This window comes from Alligator mississippiensis, chromosome 10 (genome assembly GCF_030867095.1).
Source record: "Alligator mississippiensis isolate rAllMis1 chromosome 10, rAllMis1, whole genome shotgun sequence".
Lineage (NCBI taxonomy): Eukaryota > Metazoa > Chordata > Crocodylia > Alligatoridae > Alligator > Alligator mississippiensis.
This window is the reverse complement of record NC_081833.1, coordinates 28,480,724-28,496,016: the sequence shown is the minus strand read 5'-3', so window position 1 is coordinate 28,496,016 and position 15,293 is coordinate 28,480,724. Positions and strand designations below refer to the sequence as shown.

At 50.0% G+C, this 15,293-nt stretch overlaps 1 protein-coding gene across 1 annotated transcript in view; it reads right to left on the bottom strand.

Annotated features, from left to right (window-relative positions):
- The window catches only part of LOC106738058 (uncharacterized), an 89,275-nt gene that overhangs the window by 39,124 nt on the left and 34,858 nt on the right, over positions 1 to 15,293 (bottom strand). The window contains exons 9-14 of the mRNA XM_019493761.2: positions 9,180 to 9,278; positions 7,787 to 7,879; positions 6,648 to 6,760; positions 6,068 to 6,200; positions 5,666 to 5,797; positions 22 to 264 (exon numbers count right to left, since the gene is read on the bottom strand). Coding sequence (XP_019349306.2) covers positions 22 to 264; positions 5,666 to 5,797; positions 6,068 to 6,200; positions 6,648 to 6,760; positions 7,787 to 7,879; positions 9,180 to 9,278 — 813 coding nt within the window. The remainder of the gene's footprint in view (positions 1 to 21; positions 265 to 5,665; positions 5,798 to 6,067; positions 6,201 to 6,647; positions 6,761 to 7,786; positions 7,880 to 9,179; positions 9,279 to 15,293) is intronic.

Genomic DNA, 15,293 nt, shown 5'->3' with positions numbered 1-15,293 from the left:
TGGGCTGCTTAGAGCTGGTACCTTTTCTTTGTGCACCTCTTCCAGCTGCCTTTCATGTTCTTCCTTTAGGCTTTCCAGAGCAGATTTCTGTGACTCCTTCTCCAAAGTCAGGGCAGAGACAGCCTCTTGCAACTGCTGCAGTTCCAGGTTCTTCTCGAACAGGATCTTCTCTAGAGCAGAGCTCTTCACCACCTGCTCCACTACCTGTGGTTGGCTCTGCCTGCTCAGGGACTGGTTCTGTTCACTCAGGCCAGCCTCCTGCTTCTGGAACAGAGAGTTCTGTCACCATCACAAACTCTCTCCTTTCCCCTCACTCCAATGAGGCATAGGAGTGACTGGTGTCTCATTGAAAGCTATAGAACCATTCAAGTAAGGGTGGAAAAGACCCAGCATGGCTGAAGTCAGATCCTCCAGATACCAGAGCAGGACTGTATCCTGTTCCCAAGCTGAGCACCAGCTTGTGACACATGCCACTTTTTAATCACAGACTGAGCTCACCTGTCCAGCTGGAATAGAGATCTATCCCCAGGGAGGAACTGACATGCATGATAGGTTTGCCTGAGAAGGGGGATGCTACTGGGGGATGTACCATTGGAGGTCCAGTTGGTCACATAGCATTGCCTCCTCCTTTTCAAGTCCAGCTGCCTTTACAGGTGTCTGGGCCCCTCACTTCAAGGGAGGGAGCCTGTAAAAGTATCATAGAATCATAGGAATTAAGGGCTGGAAGGGACCTTGAAAGATCATTAAATCCAACCCCCTTGCTCTGGGCAAGAATACTGCTGAGATCAAATGATCCCAGCAAAGTGTCTTTTCAGTCTCCTCTTGAAGACTTCCAAGGTTGGGGACTGCACCACCTCCTTGGGAATTCTATTCCAGATTCTGGTCACCCTTACCATAAAGTTCTTCCTGAAACCATCCTCTTAACAGTTTATGGCCATTGCTCCTTGTCCTCCCCTGGGGTGCCCTAGTGAACAGTTTTTTCCCCAGCTCTTGCATACTTATAGATGGCCACCAAGTTCCCCTCAGTCTTCTCTTCCCCAGACTGAACATTCCCAGATCCCTTAGTCGTTCCTCATAAGGTCTGTCCTCCAGGCCCTTAATCATTCTTGTGGCCTTTCTCTGGACCCTTTCAAGATTCTCCACATTTTTTTTTAAGTGCAGCACCCAGAACTGGACACAGTACTCCAGCTAGGGTCTCACTAGCACCGAGTAGAGAGGAAGTATCACTTCCTTAGCCCCGATCACGATGCATCAGCTAATGCATCCCAGTATGCTGTTAGCTCTGTTGACTACAGTGTTGCACTGGCGGCTCATATTCATCCTGTGATCAAACATAACCCCGAGGCCCCTTCCGCTATCATGCTAGCCAGGACATCTCCTCTTAACCTATATTCATGTCACTGGTTACTTCTCCCCAGATGAAGCACTCTGCATTTATCATTATTGAGCTGCATCTAGTTAGCAGTAGCTGGAAATGAGGGGGAAGAGCCAGTCCAGTTGCTTCTGCCAGTTGCCACTTCTTCATACTGGAAGGTGAGGGGTCACTTCAGAGCCATGAGTAGAACAAACCTATCACCCACTAGCAGAAAAGGATCGGCCAGGGGAGAAAAGAACAAGGCACTGAAGTGGTAGGGCTGGAGATAAAGGGAACTGGACAGCAAGGAGCATGTGGGGTGCAAAAGGAGACAAGAACAGTACTGGGGGGCGTGCCAGGATCAGAAGCACACTATAGAGCAAAGGAAAAACAAAGGAGTAATTGCAAAGACTACTACTCACTTGGTGCATTAAAACAGTTAAGAATACACTAGCATGTGTGTTACTGCTCCACTACACTGCACTGCAGTGACCAGTGGGTGGGTCTGGCAATGGCCAATGAGGGCAGATGTACACAAGACCACATCTCGGTTAAGAAGCATTTCATACCATTGAATGTTTGAAGGGCCCTGGAAGGCTCACTCAGTAATGGGGCTCCATCCCTGGCCTTGGGAACCCAATACACACATAGGTGGTGGAAGGTGGGGGGGTAATGGGGCTTAGCCCCCCCAAACGCAGTGCAGCAGTAGGGCTGCAAGGCAGCCCAGCTGCAGGCTTCTGGCTGCTGCAGGAAGGGTGAGGGAGGGAGTGGGGCTGGGACAGGGGCAGGCGCTGCACAACCAGGGCAGAGCAAGGGACGGAGCCACGAGCGGCTCATCCAGACACAGCTCTACATGCACCCTGGGAAGGTATGGGGGGGGGCGTGTGCCCCCCAGATCTGCGCAGGACATGGTGGACTGCAGCTGTGGGCTGGGGCCAGGGCAGCACCAGGCTCTTCCTGGCGGAGGGCTGGGCTGTGCTCAGGGTGGGTGACGGCAGGTGCAGCCACCCCAAAATTTGCCTTATCCCCCCACCCCCTCCCAGTGCTGCTGCCATCCACCCTGACCACAGCACAGCCAAACCCCATCCCACCAGAAACAGCCCAGTGCAACCCTGGCCCAAGCCCGCAGACGCAGCCTGCCCTGCTCCGCTCCAAACACAGATCCAGGGGTACACGACCCCCATGCCCTTCTGGAGTGTGTGCAGTGGTGGGAGCCACCACCCCCTCCCCACGCCAGGCACCCCCCTTACTTTGCATCAGTATTCCTGAGACCAGGTGAAAACTGGTCACCAGACCAGGGGTGCAGATAATGCAGTAATGACAGCGGTCCACATAAAATTAGTCCAGAACAGGTGAAGATACTCTTACATCATTTGGATGTTTTCAAGTTGGCTGGGCCAGGCAACCTGCATCTGAGTGCTGAAAGAGCTGGCCAAGCTCATAACAGTGCCTCTGGCGAGGCTGTTCAAGGAGTCATGGAACTCAGGAGTGGTTTCTAAAGAGTGAGAAAAGATGAACGTGGTACCCATCTTTAAGAAAAGACAGAGAGATGACCCTGCCAAATACAGACTGGTCAGTCTGACTTTGGTCCTGGAGAGCATCTTTGGAAAAATTGTCAAGGAGGCCATCAACCACAAGCTCGCATCTGGTGGGATACTGAGAAGCAACCAGTATGACTTTGTAGAGGGGAGGTCATGCCTAACAAACCTGGTGTCCTTTTATGATCAGGTAACTAATCATCGGGACATGGGACAGGAGGTGGACGTCACCTACCTAGACTTCAGCAAGGCCTTTGATACTGTTTCCCATGAAATCCTCTTGGTTAAGCCAAAGAGTACTGGCCTAGACCAGGCTACAGAGAGGTGGGCTGGCAACTGGCTCAGCGGCCGATCCCACCAAGTGGTAATTGATGGGGTGGCCTCATCCTGGAAGGCTGTCTCCAGTGGTATACCCCAGGGATCAGTGCTTAGGCCTGTGCTCTTTAACATCTTTATTAATGACCTGGATGTGGGAGTGAAAAGGGTATTACATTTGCAGATGACACCAAGTTGTGGGGACAAGTGGGTACATCAGAGGACAGGTCAAGGATTCAGGAACACCTTGACAGGCTGGGTCTATGGGCTGAACAGAACCACATGAGGTTCAACAGGGACAAATACCAGGTCCTTCATCTGAGTAGGAAAAACCCTCACTATATCTATACAATGGGTGGTGGTCAACTGGCTGGCACTGCATCTGAAAGGGACCTGGGGGTGTCAATTGGCCAGAGGATGAATATGAGCTGCCAGTGTGATGAAGTCACCAACAAAGCAAATAGAGTTGTGGCGTGCATCAGCAAATGTGTCACCAACAGATCCAGGGAGGTACTCCTCCCCCTCTATTTGGCATTGGTGAGACCACAGCTGGAGTACTGTGTCCAGTTCTGGGCACCGCACTTTAAGCAGGATAAGGACAAGCTTGAAAGGGTCCAGAGAAGGGCCACTCGCATGATCAAGGGCTTGGGGGAGAGGCCCTACAAGGAGAAACTTTGGGATCTGGGTTTGTTCAGCCTGAGGAAAAGGCTGAGGGGCGACTTGATAGCTGCCTACAAATATGTCAAGGGAGAACACCAGGATCTATAGATTCATAGATTGTAGAGTCAGAAGGGACCACAATGGATCATCATGTCCGACCCCCTGCCCCAGCAGGAAAGAGGACCAAGGTCAAATGACCCCAGCCAGGTGACTATCTAGCCTCCTCTTGAAGACCTCCAAGCTAGGTGATAGCACCACCTCTCTTGGAAGCCCGTTCCAGATCCTGGCCACCCTTACTGTGAAAAATTTCTTCCTAATATCTAACCTAAATCCACTCTCACCTAGTTTACACCCGTTATTCCCTAGTCAACGCCTGTTATTCCTAGTCAAGGAAAGCAACCTCTCCGAAAAGCACTCCCTGGGAGGACGTGGTCCAATGGACACAAACTAGTCGAGAAAAGTTTCAGCTAGACATAAGGAAAAACTTCTTTTCCATACAGGTAACTAAAATTTGGAACACACTTCCAGAAGAGGTGGTGCAGTCGTCATCCCTGGCAGTTTTTAAGAGAAGGTTGGACAAACACCTCTTTGAGCTCCTTTGCGCCCAATTACCTCCTGCCCATGGCAAGGGACAGGACTTGGTGATCTTACAGGTCCCTTCTGGTCCTTCTTTCTATGATTCTAAGCCACTCGTGGCTCTGTCCTGCGCCCACCCTGGCTGTGCAGGTCCTGCCCCTGCCTCAGCCCCAGCCCCACTCCCTCCCCCACCCCTTCCCCCAAAGACTTATCTGCTGGGGTGACATGTGCACGCTCAGCCCCTCCAAATAATTTTTTCTCCCTCCGCCTATGCCAACACATATTCCAGCTAGGGAGGTTCTCTGGCAATCAGCCTCATCTCATTTTCCCTTGCACTCCAGAAATCTCCTGAGCAGAGGTAAGCAACCACTGTCCCTGTAGGCCTGCACAGGGATCAGGGGGCACCCTTGGGCCAAAGTGTATGGATACATTCTTATGCCTGTCTCCTGGAAGAGGGAAGAAGGGATGACACATACAGAAGAGGACAGTTAAGCTTGCACAGGCTACCTGCCATAACTCCTCTTACCTGCCCCAATGTGGAGGACACGCCACCTAAACCTGGGATTCCTTTGCCCTCTTAAGCTTCCTGAGCTGTAATCTCAGTTGCCTTGTCTCCTCCTGCAGCTCCAGCCCCTCTGCTGTTCTCTCCTCCAGCTTGTTCTGAGCTGCCTTCAGGTGTTGCAGCCAAAGGAACATGCACAATTCTCACAGACAAGGTAGCCAAGGTCTGAACTGGACTGAATTGTATTGCCCCCAGCTGCTATTTAGACAGCTCACAATGATGAGAGTTGGGTTCATTCCTGCCAAAAAATCTCGGGTGGTGGCTATGGTATATATTCTGCCCTGGGAGAACCGTATTCCACAGCAACAGCCACTGCCTCGCAAGGGAGCCCTCTCTGGTATTATGCTGGCAAAAGCTAATTATTTAAAATGTAACCTCATGGGGGCAGAAGCACTGGCCCATAACTGGTGCTCCTGGTGGGTGCCAGAAAATGCATGATGAATAATAACAATATTGTGACATGATGGCTAGGCAGGTAAATCCTTCCTGCTTCTGAAGAAATGGACAATGCCTTGAGGTTTACCTCCCAGTCCCAAATCTCATTCACATTAGGCACTCTAGTGCTTAGTGCCTCCTTTGACATTGGGCAGACAGGGCTTTAGAAACCTTTCCACTGGGCAGCAACCCCTGGGTTGTTGTGAGCCCCAGGAGCTCCCCTACCTCCTGCAGCTCCTCTCTTCTGGTTCTGTCCCCTTGCTGCTTCAGCTTCTGGTGGTTCAGGGGGGACAAGCTGCCCTCCAAGTGATGCACATGCATCTTCAGCTGCTCCCACTCAGGCACCACTGAGGCGACCTGTTAGGAAAACAGGCTGAGAATAAGACAACCTGGCTCTTGAATCCCACAATGCTACTTTCAAGCCCATGGAAATCAACAGTGCACCTCTACCCTGCACACTGAGGGACAGTTCCTGCATGATTCAGAGAGGAATGTGACTTGCCGTTCCCTCCATCAGGCTCATCTTTCTTTCCTGTTACTTTCTCTCCTTTGCCTCCTGTCCCCTTTCCAACTGCACCAAGTCCATGTGGGACCCATCTGATGCTGTGCTCCAAGCCCCATCCTCACCTCATCTTGGAAGACTCCCAGCTGGTTGCCGTGTGTGGCACAGTGATGCCATCTTCGTATGCTCAGCTCCTCTCTCTTTGGCAGCTCCCACAGGCATGAGTCAGGCTTATGCTTGAGCAGCATCAGGTCCACCCTATGGCAGGGAGAGACCATCATCTCAAGAGGCACAGTGCAGCAGCCCTCCTAGAACCACCCACTGCATTGTCATTTCTAGGCTGAACTTCCATGAAGACAAGTCCCAGCATGCACTGCTCCTTGGGTCTGTGCAAGGGCTGCTGGCATCAGGAGGGAGTGTTACTTATGGCAGCATCTAATATTTGAACCCCATTGTAGGGCTGCCATCTGCAGATGTCCTGGGGCCCTTAGATATACCTAGTGTATTGCCAAACAAGATGCCCTGTATCATTACCTGGCTTAGCTCACCCTCCATTCTTTGTCCTGCTCCTGCTTCCACCAACCTCACTGCATATTTGGGCACTGGTTTCAGTGAGAACAGCATTAGGTCATACCCACAATCTCCTATTCCCTATCTACAGTTGGCCTGCCAAGGCTGCCATATGCACATCTCCCCTTCAGGTACCTGGCTTCATCTGCTTTGCTCTGAGTCTCCTTCACATGGGACTCCAGCTTCTGTGCCTCTTTCTGGCTCTTCTCCAGGGCCCCACGCTGTGACTCTAGCTCTTGCACTGTGTGCTGAAAGTAGAGGGAAGAACAGACATTGGCCATCTAAGTGTCCATCTCCCTTGTCCTGGCAGTCTTGCCCTTTTAACTTGTTGTGCCTACTGCCACCTTCTCCTTGGGATCTGAGTCCAACCAGGATTGCTTTCATCTGGGATCACACACAAGACTATCACTTGTAAATAAGGGAGCATGACAAGGCAAGTTCCTACCCACCACAGAGCTGTCTTCCCTTACCTCCTTTGCTGACAAATTCTATCACATGGGATACTCTTACTAACAGTCCCAGGTTCAAATCTGAGGGGCCAACTGTGAGAACTTGGCTATAATGGGCCTTCCACTCTGAGCTCACTTCCTCCTTTGGTCTGGCAGGACCTAAACTTGCTCTTTGTTGAAAACCGATAATTTCTGCAGCCCTAAAGGATGAGGGAAGCATTAGTGTGTGAACTTCCATGTACACTGCTTGGTCATGGCCCATCAGCCACCCACTGCCACTACCAAGAAAGCATATGGCCCCAGCCCCACCAGAAATACCGAAAAGAGGCCCACCTGCACCTACTGGAGAGAAATCTCCAGAGGCCAGATCAGCCATGCAGGCAAAGGCATTGCTCTATCTGCTGCACAACACCACAGCATGCGAGCAGAGCAGAGTCTTGGGCAGGTCTGCTCTCCTCTGACAAGTGTTGCTGGTTGTAGGTATGCTGTTTGAGGGGAACAGTTTCTGGTGTTTTACACAGCTATGTTGGGAAAAGCTCTACAGAAGATACTCAGTCTGCATGTACACACTTAAACAACCACAGCGCAGAAGTAGGGCAAAAAATTCCTGGTATTCCAGCTATATACCTGCCATTTAGGTGCACATTGAGAAGGAGAATTCCAAAGTAACTGCATTTAAATGAGATGTTGAAGGCCTGATACTGGTCTGCTAGAGACATGTTCGACTCATGGCACTGACTGGCGGGGGAGCAGGCAGCAGTGATTGTTTCTGCCCCAAATCCTCTGTGAGACGAGTCTGCCCACAGCAGGCTGTTTGGAAAGTACCTGTTTCTGGAGCAAGATGTCACTCAGGGACAAATTTGCCTCCTTCACTTGGTCCTTCTGTTGCAACAGCCTCTCCTCTTCGGCATCCAGGTCCTATGCAATGAGTCAAACATACATAACACTCTATACTACTGGCTACCCCACAAACCATCTTCAGCTCTTCCCACCACCCCAAGGGAGGGTGCAGCAGAACTCTGCTATTCTAACAGCTTCTCTTATGCAAATAACACAATCATTATTTTTCCTGTGTTCTCTCATGACCTCAAAACCAAGCTCTGCATCTAACATGTTACCTACATTATAATGAAGTCTTTTGGACACATGGATGCATGCTTGGGGAAGGAATTCCACTGAAGGACAGCCATAATTCAAGCATTTCCTGTCTTTTGAGTGCTAACCTTTGCAACCTTACTGTTGCTTTTCCCATGCAGTTTCTTTGTAGGGAATAACATCTTCATCATAATAATCCCTTGCTCTGCTAGTCCCCACCAAGTCTGAATATACCACAAAGAAGTTAAATGACTTGCCCAACCTAATGTGGGGAGAAATGGTTGGAAAGGCACTAGAAAGTCAGTTACTTTGCACCAAGCAAAATGGTTTCCCCACTCAAATGCACTGCTACAGATGTACTAAATGAACTAGATTTTGCCATGCTTCCTCTATGCATCCTGTAAGGGCACTGCCTTTCCTAATATTCCTGGAGTAGAGCTTCACTGCAGGTGCTCCAAGCGGGGGGCAGGGGGCATGTTTATACATGCAATTAATGCAAAGCAATAAACTCCAGAGTTTATTGCTCCAGTGCATTGCTCCTGGGATCACCGTTTGAACATGCACCCAGGACCACAGTACATTGAGCCGAGTTGAAGCAGCCCCATCTGGTAGGGGGTCCCAGGAGTCAGCCTACCAGCCTAGGGCTGCTCCCCCCTGGCACAATGTGCTGTAGAGGGGCTGGCTGGGACACAAGGCTGCTCCAGTGTGGGACTAGCCAGCAGGCAGCCCCCCACACTGGAGCACCCTTGTGCCCCAACCAGCCATGTCAGCATCTACATGTGCACTGCTGCAGAATGAAAATCCCCGCAGCAGGATAGTACTTATATTTGCAAGTACTATCCTGCTGCAGAGTTAATTAGTTTACTCCAGCTCAATTGCCCTGCATGTGTAGACACTGAGATGTTTCCTGCGGAGCTAATTCATCAAATCCACAGTAAACGTCTCATGTAGACGCAGCTGGACTGTATGCAAGACGTGCCTACAAATAATTAGTGTTAGTTTCAGGAAGTTGTGTTCCCTTCCTTCTGGGCCGAACCCCAACTTCAACTTCCTTCTGGGCCCATCCCTTTTGTAGGTGCTATTTGGTTTTCATCCCTACTTATTGAATCAGGAGCCATCATACCTGCCGCAGTTTGGTAATGGATTCCTCCAGGATCACCTTGTTGGCAGTGAGTACCTCCATTGTGGGGGCTGCTCTGGCCCATGCAGAGCCTGGGTGGAGCTGCAGCAAATAAACAAGCAGGATCCAACTGTCAGCTCAGAATGAAGTACTGGTCAGAACCTGCCAGGAAGGGCCAATGACGCCCAAATTGCAGCCACGTTCACAAGTACAAGAGGTCCCATAACCCCTTCTGTGCTCAAAATCACATGCAGCAGACACCCTGTGCCTTCCCCCATCCTGCCAGCAAGAACAGACTTTAACCACAGGTATGCAGCCCTGGCTGACTTGTTTGTGAAGTTCCCCTCTCCCTTCTTTATGGCATGTACCTCCTGCCACTAAAGCCAAACACAGCTTTTCCACTGAGCTCAAGAACAGCAAGATCTGTGTCACTGTAAGAACCACTCTGCTTTGATTTCTGGTGCATCAGGAGAGTGGAGACCTGTTACTCTCAGTCAGCTGTTACTGTCAGAGTGTTAGATGGCTATACCCTCTACAGGAGAGATCGAGTGGACAAAAGCGGTGGGGGGGTAGCTCTCTATGTCAAGGAAAGCTACGTGTTCCTGCAAGCTGACATTGGCACCCAAGGGGGAACAATTGGAGACCCTCTGGGTTAAAATCCATGGGGAACACGGCACAGGGGACACAATGGTGGGAGTCTATTACAGACCTCCTACCCAGGATCAAGAGCTTGACCAGGAGTTCACCAGGGAATTGGCTGAGGCCGCACACTCCCAGTGCATGGTTGTCATGGGAGACTTCAACTACCCTGACATCTCGTGGGAAGAGCACTCAGCCAAATCTGAGTGGTCACAAAGCTTTCTCTCATGTGTGGATGAGCTGCATCTGACACAAGAAGTCTATGGGCCGATGAGAGGTAAAGCATTGCTCGACCTGGTACTGGCAACAGGGGATGACCTAATCAGTGACCTAACGATCAAAGGGAAGCTGGGTGACACCGACCATGAGCTGATCACCTTCACCATCCACCGTAAAGCTGGCAAGTCAGTCAGCAATACAGAAGTTCTTGACTTCAGGAAAGCTGACTTTGACAAGCTCAGGAAGCTAGTTGGCAAGGCCCTAAGGGACCATGACCCAAAGGGGAGGGGAGTTCAGGAAGAGTGGTTGCTCCTCAAGGGAGCGATCCTGGATGCACAAGCAAAGTCTATTCCATCTCGAAGTAAAGGCAGCAAAAGGGCACAGCAGCCCCCTTAGCTCTACAGGGATCTAGCAGACCTCCTGTGTCTAAAAAGAAAGACCTACAAAGGATGGAGGACTGGATCCACTTCCAAGGAGGAATACTCTGCACTGGTCCAGACCTGCAGGGAGCAAACCAGGAAAGCCAAGGCTGTGACTGAACTCCAGCTAGCTAAAGGTATCAAGGACAATAAAAAGTCCTTTTTTAGATATGTGGGGAGCTAGAGGAAAAGCAAGGGCAACACTGAACCCCTGCTAAACCAGATGGAACAACTGACAACCGATGCCCAGGAAAAAGTCAACTTACTAAATGAGTACTTTGCATCAGTTTTTCACCAGTCCCAAGAGACGTTCCTCCCCATTACAGGATGGGAATGCCTGGGTAAGGGTGATTCCTTGCCCTCCATCAGTGCTGACCTTGTGAAGGAACACCTTGAGAGGCTGGACACCTTCAAGTCAGCTGGCCCTGACAGTTTACACCCCAGGGTATTCAAGGAGCTGGCTAACATCATAGCTCAGCTCCTGGCACAGATCTTCAAGAGCTCCTGGTGCTGTGGTGAAGTGCCTGAAGATTGGAAGAAGCCCAATGTGGTGCCTATCTTTAAGAAAGGGAGGAAAGTGGATCTGGCAAACTACAAGTCCATCAGCCTGACCTCTATCCCAGAGAAAGTCTTAGAAAAGATTATCAAAGAGGCCATTCTTAACAGACTGGCCAATGACAACATCCTGAGGGACAGCCAGCACAGGTCTGTTGTGGGTAGGTCTTGCTTGACCAATCTTATTTCTTTCTACGACCAGGTGACCTATCACCTGGACAAGTGGGAAGAGATTGATGTTGTATATCTTGACTTTAAAAAAACCTTCGATCTGGTATCCCATGATCACCTCTTGGCAAAACTGTCCAAGTGTGGCCTCGGCTTCACCACGATCCACTGGCTGGGGAACTGGCTCCGGGGTCAGACCCAGAGGGTGGTGGTTGACGGAAGTCAATTGTCGTGGTGCCCTGTGACCAGTGGGGTCCCTCAAGGCTCTGTCCTTGGGCCAACACTATTCAACATCTTCATTAATGATGTGGACATTGGTGTCAGAAGAGGATTGGCTAAGTTCACTGATGACACCAAACTTTGGGGTAAAGCATCCACACTTGAAGACAGGAGGGAGATCCAGGCTAACCTTGACAGGCTCAGGAAATGGGCGGATGAGAATGGTATTTAACACTGAAAAATGCAAGGTTCTCCACCTCAGGAAGAAAAACATGCAGCATCCTTATAGGCTCAGCAGTGTTATGCTGGCTGGCACTACAGATGAAAAGGACTTGGGGGGGGGGGGGGGGTCATGATTGACCACAAGATGAACATAAGCCTTCAGTGTGGTGCTGTGGATAGTAAAGCAAGCAAAACGCTAGCTTGCATCCATAGATGCTTCTCGAGCAAATCCCAGGATGTCCGTTGTACTTGGCCTTGGTGAGGCCGCAGCTGGAGTACTGCATCCAGTTTTGGGCTTCACAATTCAAAAAGGATGTGGAGAAGCCTGAGAGAGTGCAGAGGAGAGCCATGTGCATGATCAGATGTCAGGAAAACAGACCTTATGATGAGAAGCTGAGAGCCATGGGTCTCTTCAGCCTGGAAAAGCGCAGACTCAGGGGTGATCTGGTGGCCACCTATAAGTTTATCAGGGGTGCTCACCAGGATCTGGGGGAATGTCTGTTCACCAGAGCACCCCAAGATGTGACAAGGTTAAATGGTCACAAACTCCTCCATGAACATTTCAGGCTGGACATAAGGAACAACTTCTTTACTGTCCGAGCCCCCAAGGCCTGGAACAGACTGCTGCCAGAGGTGGTTCAAGCACCTACTTTGAATGCCTTCAAGAGAAATTTGGATGTTTATCTTGCTGGGATCCTATGACCCCTGATGACTTCCTGCCCCAGGGAAGGGGGCTGCACTCGATGATCTTCTGAGGTCCCTTCCAGCCTTAATGTCTATGAAATCTCTGAAGCCCTTTGAGAAACCTAAGCATATGGAAAGACATGCACGTGAAGCACAACAAATCCTGCCCTAATATGAATGTCTAATTCAGTACTATACACACATTCAGGCCCCATCCCTGATGAAGAACTTCATAAAATGCTAGAGCTGTTGCTCTGGTGCTACTCCACAGCCAGAGGTTTTGCAAGGAGGCATCCCAGAATTTCTCTCAGCCTCTGGGCCATGATTTCTTCCCAGAGCCTTGTGGATATTTGACTCCATGCTTCCTGCCACTGCAGGGCTGGTCAGTTTAATCTCAGGAGGTTGCCCAAGTTCCATGTACACTGCATTCCCAGTGGGAGCAGAGAATGGAGACCCATCTCTCCTTGCCCTCCAGTCTTTGACTGAGCTGCGTTGTGACATGCTCTTCAGCTTATGGCAGAAAATCTTTCCCTGCCAGGCCATGCTTTGCATCCTCTTGCAGCATGTCCACCCCCTGGTGTCCTGTGGCACAGCAGCAGAAAGCTCATGTCTGAAAGGTGCCTCCTTCAGCTGTGCTACATGTTCTGTTGTCTGAAACCTACATGCTAGATGAGAAAAAAATAAGGGACACTTGAGAAAACAGTTTCCTCTGGGACCACCTGAGGATGGTATATTACCACTTCTGAGCCACAGACGTGAGTAATGAGGGGTGGAAGTCCTGAGAACGTGGAATAACAAGCAGCGGCAACAGAATTTCACGAAGAACAGAGCTGCCTTTCTAGAGATCTGTGCTTCTTCTTCGGCAATCCCTTACAATTGAGGATGATTGTCTACCACTGGCTTGTCCAACATATGTCCCGCGGGCCGCCATGTGGCCTGCCAAGTCGTTTTCTGAGGCCCACGGTGCTGCAATGGGAAACGAAAGTAAACACTGTTTACTTCCATTCTTGCCCCTTGTCCCTCCCCCAGGCCCTCAGCAACTTCCTAGTGGCTGCTGAAGGACTAGGGAAGGGACAAGGTTCCCACATGCACCGCATTAGCTTGATGTTGATGGCTTTACTGAGGGGGAAGGCCGGGTCCACTGCCGACAGGGGGCACCTGACCCATCTCCGCCGCCGCCGGCAGCCGCTCGCTGCTCGCTCACCCACACAGGGCCGGGCTGGGCCAGGCCAAGGAACCGCGAGGGGGTAGTGGAGGCAGGTTGGCGGTGGCGCAGGGATCTGACCCAGGGCGAGGATGGCGGGGAGAATCCAGCTCCGCATTCAAAAAGGTTGGACACCCCTGGTCTACCATGACTGTCTTATCTGTGGGTCTGAATGATGGCTAATGAGGCTGATTCGTGATCAACAGGTTCTACTGCAACATGGGCACGAATGCCTGGATGGCTCCAGATTTTTCATTTGATCCATTACCCACTGTTTCTGCTGCTGCCACTTTTCCATCTTCTGTTGTTTTCATAAGGTTTCAAAGGACTGAGACCCTTGCAACAGACTCTTCCTCCATTTGGGGCAATCTTAGGTGATAGTCTCCCAAGAATTGATGTTGATATTGCATTTCTGCAAGTTGGTCTTGAGGTTGTCCTTGAAGTGCTTTCTCTGCCCTCCTCTTGAACATATACTTTGACTGAGCTGAGAGAATAAAGCTTGCAGTCTAGAGTCAGACATCCGGATAATGTGACTGCGCTAACAAAGTTGATGTTGGATGATCATTGCCTCAATAATCATGGTGTTTGCTTGTGAGAAGACGCTAATGTTGGTGTGTCTATCGTCTCACTGGATTCAAAACATCTGCGAGCACCATTGCTGGTACTTCTCTAACAACTTGAGGTTTTTCCTGTATGTTGTTCACATCTTAGCTCTGTACAATAAAGTAAGGACCACGACTGTTTAATAAACCATGAGCTTGGTTTCAGATCTGATGTCGTGATCTTTGAACACCTATTTCCTCAGGCATCCGAAAGCTTACATTTGAAGAGTTGAGACAATGTTGGATTTCTTTGTCAATGTCAGTCTTCTGCAAGTGATGGCTTCCGAGGTACGGGAAATACTCAATTTTCTCCAGAGCCTGACTATAAATCTGAATTACTAGAGCTGGGGACTGCTCATTAAAAGCTTGTTGATGGAGGACCCTAGTCTTCTGAATGTTAAACATCAGTCCCATTTTCTTGTATGCCTCAGTAAGCATGTTGACAATTGCATGAAGGTCTGCTTCTGAGTGAGCACAGACTGCAACATCATCAGAGTACTGGAACTCAGTGATTGAGGTCAGGGTAGTCTTGGTTACGATGATGACTTTTGGTTGGTATCCTCCACAGTGCTTCTTGGCTAACACAGTCAAAGGCTTTCATGAGGTCAAAGAAAGATACGTAGAGAGGTTTATGTTATTCCTGGCATTTTACCTGCAGTAGGTGAGTTATGAAGATCATGTCAGTTGTGCCTCTTGATGCCCTAAACCCACACTGAAATTCTGGGAGGAGCTCTTCAGCAAGTGAAAGGAGATGGTTCAGGAGGGTTCTCACAATGATCTTTTCTGTGGTGAACAGCAAGGCGATCCCTCTGTAGCTTCCACAGTTGGACTTGTCTCCTTTCTTAAAGACTGTCACAGTCATGGTATCCCTGAGGTCATCTGGGATTTCCTCATCATTCCTCATTGTTAATATGAGGGCATGGAGCTGTGATGTGAGCTCCTCTCCCCCTTGCCTGAAGATTTCAGTGGGGATTCCATCAGCTCCAGATGCCTTGTTATTCTTCACCTACTTAATGGCTTTCCTCACCTTATCAAGGGATGGAGAGATTCCGAGATTGTCTCTGACTGGGTGTTGCAGGATGGAGTTGAGAACACTCTCAACAACAGTCCTGATTGAGAAGGTCTTCAAAATACTCCTTCCAACTGGCATTGATGACTCCCCTTTCCTTGATTAGGTCTCCTCCCT